The sequence below is a fragment of the Panicum virgatum genome, chromosome 5K (genome assembly GCF_016808335.1).
Source record: "Panicum virgatum strain AP13 chromosome 5K, P.virgatum_v5, whole genome shotgun sequence".
NCBI classification, from domain to species: domain Eukaryota; kingdom Viridiplantae; phylum Streptophyta; class Magnoliopsida; order Poales; family Poaceae; genus Panicum; species Panicum virgatum.
Window position 1 is genome coordinate 15,963,611 of NC_053140.1, and position 8,164 is coordinate 15,971,774.

The 8,164-nt window shown below is 47.6% G+C and overlaps 1 protein-coding gene across 1 annotated transcript; it reads right to left on the reverse strand.

Annotated features, from left to right (window-relative positions):
• Nucleotides 1-1,556: 1,556 nt before the first annotated feature.
• Nucleotides 1,557-4,259, reverse strand: LOC120706633 (acyl transferase 4-like). The gene is made up of 2 exons (XM_039991313.1): nt 3,614-4,259; nt 1,557-2,743 (listed from the first exon to the last, which is right to left on the reverse strand). The coding sequence occupies exons 1-2, from the start codon at nt 4,076-4,078 to the stop codon at nt 1,895-1,897; spliced, it is 1,314 nt and encodes a 437-aa protein (XP_039847247.1). The 5' UTR covers nt 4,079-4,259; the 3' UTR covers nt 1,557-1,894.
• Between the last annotated feature and the right edge of the window lie 3,905 nt (nt 4,260-8,164).

An 8,164-nucleotide genomic window follows, 5' to 3' on the forward strand; every position in this document is an offset into this window, starting at 1 on the left:
AAACCGGTCTAACCAGCCGGTATACCGGTTACACATGCGATTTTAAATTTGGATTTGAATTCAAACCGGTCTAACCGTTCGGTATACCGGTACGAACCGGTTAAACTGAGTTTTTTTAATTCAAATTTGAATTTGACCGGTTTCTACCGGTAACCGGTCAAACCGGTCCGGTAAACTGGAACCGGTGGCCGGTGGTTTGGGGTGTCCGGTCGGGAAAAAAAACCCTGGTGGAGAGGCCTGCTGGCCGAGCTCCCTCCTGGGCCGTGCAGCGCGCGTGCCGCGCGCCTGGCTACGCGTGCACTGCGTTCCCTGCGCAGCGTCGCACAGTGTGCGCTCTCCCCTGCTCGAGTTTGGCTGGCTCTTGTCTGGCAACAAGAACAGAGAAACAAATAAAAGAAAAAGAACAAGCGAGCAACCAAAACTTCAATCCTAAATTACTCACTCAAGTCTCTACGAATCAAAATGAAACTTTGGAATAGATTCACACCTCTATGAAACTTGAAACCGTAGATTCACACAATCAAAATAAAGAAGCAAGGATTTTTGTTGAATTTGTCATCCACTTTTGTATCATCTGCGCACGGGATTGACAAAATGAACACGAGATTGATTGTTGGATTCTCTCCAGAGATTCGATTGCCAGCCATAATATCATTTAAAGATCGGATGGCAAAAAGCTCATCAAACAAAGAGCACCTGATCTCTCACTCTCTTTTCTAATCCTAGCAAATCTCTCATAAACAAACGAAGGACCTCCACCAAAAGAGATGCTATCCCAACAGCCCATCTACGTACATATAGGTGCCTGGTAAATGACCAGACCGCCCTTACATGAAGCACACAACTCAATTATCACTAAGAGGTAAAACTGTGCAACTTTTTATTAGAACATTGGATGGACACACCCCTTCACGACGTTGACTTTGCTTGACGCAATTTTCGTGATGGGTCACATGCCCTCCATCACCGCCATTCGGCTGCACCTCACGCTCCCCCGATTTTGAGGTCCAAACTGGTAAACCTGTATGCATGGTGGTTTTGAGACTGAAACCATCCAAACCGTTCGTCTCCACTTGATCGCCACATGGCCACGATGTTAACACGTGTCTGGCCTTCGCCAAGTGCCATGATGTTTTCAAATCTTTCACACTCCCGCCGCATTGACAGTCTACTCCTTGACTTGATCGATGTCGTCTTCATCCGTCAATGTATTCTCCATGCGCTATGTTTAGCCTATCTTATAGCACATATGATTGGATAAGCTAGTGCTAAAGTTTAGCACCTTTATCCCTTAATACTTGAATCCAAACGGGATCTTATTCTCCCAGTCCCCTTGAGCGTGCAACAAGATTTTGGTGGCGTGAACAACGTATACGAGGTCTCCTTGCCTTCCTCCCATAACTTTCTTTCTAGTAGAGTTTATTCTAGATGCTCTGGATGGTGCAAATTATAATTTTCTACAAAAGAGAGACTCCGAGGAATTATTGAAGGCAATACCTTGCCAGTGTTTATTGTACGAAAAAAGAGGATAGGAGAACCTTGGACAGATAAAAATCTTCCTAGAAAATTCGTTGCTTCATTAGAGGGACAGGAGAACCTTCGTACAAACTGTATCTTTTTTTTAGAGGATCGTACAAACTGTATCTTACAATTTCCATGAGTGGGCGGGCCACATCTTATTACACATCCATTTTTAGCCCAAGATACAACCCAAAAACTTAAAAACAGCCAGAGTGCACAAGCAGTACACACAATTTTTTTTTTATAAATAGCACACGCACACATTGAAGCAAAGTCCACACAAACAGTATTATTAGACACAAGAGAAGCAAAGAAAGTCGATGAGAGCAGAGCAGGTGCGCCATGTCGGAGCATAGTGGTCGTCGTCGTCGTGTCACTTCTGAAATGCTTTCATCTCGTCCATGAACTCCTGCAGGTTCTCCTCCTCGACGCACCGTGTCGTGACCCTCGCCCCCGTCTTGGGCGCCGGCGGCGGGCCGATGACCGCGATGGGCATGCACGGGTGGTACGTGAAGGGTATCACCTGCTCCGGCGTGCCCCAGCCGTAGTCCGCCTCCAGGAACCCCAGCCGCGTCCAGTCCGACACGAACAGCGACTCGTACGTGAAGCTCAGCTCGTAGGGGTCCTGCGCCACGAGCTCGCCCGCCGCCCACCGCGCGAACTCGGCGGGGAGCCGCGCCTTGGCGTCCCGGATCATGGCCACGACGCCGGCCGTGTCCGCGCCCACCACCGCGCTGCTCTTGGCGCTCACAGTCACCGTGTAGAAGCAGTTGCCGTAGAACCCGGCGGCGGCGGCGGCGCCGCCGCACAGGAGGTGGCGCGTGTTGGCGAAGAAGCAGAGACTGACGCGCGTGGCCGGGTCGGCGAGGCGCAGCGACCGCGTGCGCGCCTGCCACACCTTGGCGACGGTGACGTCGAAGGTGGAGCAGCGCTGCCCCGTGGACTGGAGGAACTGGGACTTGACCCGGGCGATGCCGTCGAGGCTGAGGTCGACGGCGAGGTGCCGGAACTGGAACATCCGCGAGAAGACGGGCGGCGCGGAGGACAGGCTGAGCGGGCTCGGGATGATGTCGCGCTCCCAGACGGGGCTCACGCGAGGCTTGGGGAGGCCGCGGGCGTAGTCGCCGACGGCGTTGATGAACTGGGCGGCGCCGAGGCCGTCGGCCAGGGAGTGGCAGCAGATGAGCCCCACCACGAAGCTGCCGCAGCTGAACTCCGTCACCTGCATGTCAGCATGTGTCCGTGGCTCATTAGTCAACAAGGAAAACGCAAGGTACAACTACAAGATATGATGACGTACATAGAGGTGCAAGAAGCTGATGGAGTATCTGAATTTACTAATAAACCCGACCATATATACCTAACCGAACGACTGGGACATCGTACCAGAAATACACTATGAACGTGTCGACCGATCTACATCATGAACTGTCATAAGCAGAGACTGACCGTACATGTGTAAATTTGGTCAATCCTCTTCTGAAAAGAGTTTCGGAGTAATTAAGCAAACTGCCTTATACTCTGGCAACTAAGCCTGCTAATAGTTTGGGTTGAAATATGTTTTATGGGTTGGGTTTTGATGCGGAGTGTGTTTTGATGAGTTAAAAGACATTTTATTAGGTAATGGTGCTAGGCGGGTTGGGATGAGTTGAAATGGATACTTTATGTAAAATTATGCGTTCACACTATAAAGTTTTAATCAAAATTTACTAAAATTTGTTGGACCCTACGTCAAGAGCCGGATCCTGAAAATAAAACCTCGCGTTCACATTATAAATTTGATTGAAATTTGTTGGATATGATTTGGTGTGACTTGAAGCTATACACTGTACAAAGCAGTGTTGCCAAACCTACATGTAATCCCACGTCAAGACCCGAGCCCCATTTATTTGCAGTCCGTTAAACCCATGAGTTTATATGGGTTACTCACTTGTGTTAGTTAGAGTTGTTAAATTAACTATTTCGGGTTGGGTGAGGTTGGGTACTTAAAGTGTATTAATTTTAGATGGAGTTTGGATATGGTGCGGGTTACACTCATTAGCAAGTGTTACTGGCAACCTTGCACCATGGTTGTTAGTATATATATCTGCACCTGCATCGCGAGCGGGAGGTCGAGCGGCTCGACGTCCGGCGCGGCGTCCGGCAGCAGGTCGTCCTCCGGGATGACGTACGGGTACTGGTCGAGGCGGCCGGCGTCGTCCAGGCTGAACGCGGCGGCGGCCTCCACGAACCACGCGCCCTCGCCGGTGCACTCCACGCGCGAGACCCCCGGCCCGCCAGCGCCGTCCACGAGCCGCCCCGCGAACGGGTAGTAGTCCACCAGCGCCTTCCCGAGCGCCTCCCGGAGCGCGCGCGCCGGGGACGGCGACGTCGTCCAAGCGTCGTCGTCCTGCCGCCCGGCGACGGGCGCGGCCGCGGCGGCGAAGACGTGGAGGGAGCGCACCAGGTGGTTCAGCCCGACGACGCGGTCGATGATGGAGAGCTCCAGCGCGCCGGACGGCGTCGCGGCGCTTGGGCGCACGTACGACCGGCTCGTCCTCCGCACCGCGAACCCCATGGCCACCCGCTACGCGTGCGTGATCACGAACTGCTTGCTAGCCCTAGAACGAACGAACTTTGTTGCTAGCTAGCTAGCTAGGCTGTGTGTGTGTGTGTGTGTGTTGGTGGGCGTAGGTGTGTGTGTATATATAGAGCTGCTGCTGAGCTCCGTCCAAAGGAAGTAGCTAGGTGTCGGGCAGGATGTCAGGATCTGTACATATTTCATATATATGGTTCGCGCCACATGATGTCATCCCCGCTACCAATAAGATCGTATTATATATAAGAATGAAGCATCATCAAGCATTCAATACCGTAAGGCGTAGGTGTGGCCATCTCTGCTAACTACGAGAGTGTTTTTTTAGAAATGATAACTACGAGAGTATTAACACGTACGTTATAGTTTGGCTAATTACTCAGGTTCCAAAATTCAGAGAAAACTGTGCTCAAATTTGAGAATTTCCCTCGGCAAAAGAACTTGAGTTGATGTTTTGGGATTTTTTTTTTCCAACAAAGACACTCAAATAGTATGTCAAATATAATATGTATCATACCTGCAAAAAATTTAATTATGTATCAAGAAAGCAGTAGCCAGTACAAAACGGCTACTTGACACAAAACAATCACTAAAAAGTAAAATTACATAAAGTAAAAGGAAGCTGCATATATATCAAGTCAAGTGGGTGGTGCAAGTGGTATCGTCGATTTCTTTGTAGAGCTTATGCGCGGCAGGCCCATTAATTAACTGTTGCCGTGCATATGTTGTCTCGTTGTGTGAACAAGTGGCGAAGCCAGCCCAAAAAATGACCTAGGGTGGAGTTCAACATCAAAATTTTCGCACGGCCAAAGTGATGCGCCGAAGATTGCTGCCCGGTTGCAAGCGCCCGCGGCAGCGGTGCACGAGATCCGCTGACACGGCTGGCGGGTGTCGAGTTGGGGTTGCAGGACGGACTGACGGACGTGGAGCGCCATCGTGCAACGACAGCAATGCGTCGGCGTGAGTGCCTGAGCGGGACTGCAGGCAGGGGGGGTGGATGGTGAACTTCCAAAGTCGCCAGTGGCGTCTGGTGGCAAGAAGATGCAGCGTTGGGCTGGGGCTAGACTGAACCTCTTAAGAGGCTACATCCCACTCGACCGGACGGCCCACGAGATCACGAAGTCCTCTCGTGCAGTGCTCCATTGGCCCAATCTGAGTCTCGCAACTCTTTGCAGTAGATGACCGTCGTCCTCACATTCGGGGGAGGGGGGCGCCATCGCACCGTCATGAGCCCCGGTCGGAGTTGAGAACGGGGGGATATTGTCAGCACCCACGAACCGGAGGAAGCATCTACTACTATGGACAGCCCCACCAGAAAGCCTAGTGTTAGTTTTGGTGGCAGCGAATGGGTTCGCTAGATGTGCCTGCGCGCACGTATCAAGCCCAACCCATATAAATGCAAGAGGGTCGCTGGTTAAAATACTTAGTGCATACGAGGAGGAGTATCGAACAACTTATATGAACTCTTACTCTTTACTCAAGTAATTTGTCCTTTGAAAGTTAATTCCTTATTCTCCTCTGTTCTTCTTATGTTCCTCAGATCCATCCTACTTTTTGTTCTCCGCTACCTTTGTTGTTAACAGTATGCTCTAGATCTCGTCTAGAAGCACCTAGGGCGGCCGGCCGGGCTCGCCCTAGTGGTGGCTCTGCCACTGGTGTGAACTTAGCTTCAAACAGTTAATTATGTCCCCGCTGTTCTAAAAAGTTCTAAATTTTATCGTTTTATTACTATCCTTATGGTTAAGTTGAGTTTGGTACGTAATGAAATTTTACTCTGGAATATATCATGTCCATTTGCATATCTATACAATGCACTCGAATTTTATTGGTATTCGAGAAACGGTATACTCCATCGTGGCGGCTTGTCACTTGTCCTTGCCTAATGAAGATGTCTAAATGGTATAAAATCACACATTTTCATTAGTCTTAAATAGTTTGCTTTAAGTGTAAGTGTGTAACTAGAGCTGGGCATGGACATGACATTTCTATCTATAAACTTTCATTGCCACCTCAACATAGCAATAAAGGACAACGGAAGAGTCCACTTTACATCTCCGATTGGCATGATAGTCTAGTTTTCAACATTGAAATACAAAACCAGATATCAAAAGCTATCCAATTGTGTCGAAACTAGACAAATTTATTTCTTTGGGTGGTTTCCATTTCCAAGATTTAAAATAATCTGGTTCGAACTAAAAAAAATCCAAAATTAATTCATCTGAAATAAAAATATAAAATTAGTATGTAAAATATTTATGAAGTGTAAGCTAACTATTGGTGCTCTATCCATAGTTATTCGGTGTCGGTATTTAGCCGCCAAGCCCACAAAAGGATACCCCGAGGTGGTTAATTTTAGGTGAGGGGTCGCCGAGATCCGGAATATGATGGTGCAAGCAACACAAAATTTTGGACAGGTTTAGGCCGTTGTATGCGTAATACCCTACATCTTGTGTGATGGTCTGTATTGTCTTAGATGATTATTGCTTGGAGGGGGTTCATGCCCGCCCTTGTATAGTCTGAGGGAACTGGGTTACATGAAAATCCTAATCAGATACTAGCTTAGGAGTCCTACTCTAGTCCTACTCGGGTAATTTCCTTCTGTTCTGACTAGCTCTACTCGTGTCCGAGTAGTTAATTATAATGGCGTAAGGTAAGGCCCACATGCCATCCCTTATCCTGGAATATTCTATGTCTGTAAGCAGTCCCGCTACCTCGGTACTGCAGGCGTCGAGTACTTCTGAAAGTGTCTTCAAGTTCCCACGTATGTTGAAGGTGTCTTCCGAGTACTTCCTTTACTGCATCGAGACAATGAGGTGTTCAAGCCCTGAATAATCTTCCTTGACAATCGCACTCCGTATGGAGTAGCCTATGAGCCTTAGGTTGAATTGAAGATTCAACTTGAGGGTCAAATTAGTCTTGAATCTTCTGCTCTTGGCTATCAAATCAATTTGAAAAACACAGCATTTATGATATGTTTCCCGTAGCCTCGAGCCTTGAATCCAAATCCCAATAGTTTGGAAGAAAGGATCCAAAGAATCGTGGCATGAAGTGTAAAATAATTTTAAGGATTTGTTTTGATGGTATAAATGGGTAAATTGGGTTAGAAATTAGAAAATCCCTTTTTTTTGGATAACTTCCCTGAAAAATGGTTGAACAAATAACTTTCCCACAAAAACCCTAATTACAACTCAAGACAAATCTTATCCCTATTTTAATGGCTAGATTATACCTTGGGTAAAAATTTAAAAAGCCTCTTATTTAGAATAAAATCCTTGAAATAATGGTTAAACAATTATCTTTTCGAGATAAATCTTCAAAGCCTCTTAAATCGGATTCTTCTGCAAGCCTTCCGAGTAGTTTTACGGTGTCTAGCCTCCCAGCTTACAAGCTCGGAGCCCGTAGAAGCCACGTCGAGTAGTTGTTGGTGCCCAACTCTCGAGCCTGGAAGCTAGCAAAGGCACTGGAGATGTGCCATGTAGTAATTGGCACCCAGCCCCTGAGCTTGGGAGCTACGAGGGCACACCTAATAGCTTGACTAGTTGTTGTGGAAGCTCAATATGAAAAAAAGATAATGCAAGCATTATGTAACATTACATGAAGGTACCAAAATTTATTTGGTGTAAAAATAAATTTGTTGTGTCGAGTTGTTGTTTAGGCAATGTAATTTCCCCGGGTAGTTAGCCTATTACGTTTAAGCACGTGATCCTTGATAGACGTATCCCATTGTGCAGAGAGCTTGCACGCTTGGGGATGTAGGTGCATAGAAGAGTCAAGGTTTCACGGATTTTTTTCATGTGCTACCCGAGTACTTTAGTAGCCGTTAAGAGAAGACAATGTGCAGGCATTGCAATAGAGAGAATGTACGTTGCCCATAAAGTAGTCGGTGAGAGTGCAGGTTATGCACAAAATAGTCACAAAATAGTCGATCATGTGTAGCCTCCAAGGGTAATTCCAGTTGAGAAGCGTACCCAAAATAGTAGTGCATCTTATGAAGAACAAGTCAGAAAAGTTATATGTGACTTAGCCTAGTTGATTGTCGGTGAAGCCAACTAGTCGGAGTTGATTCCG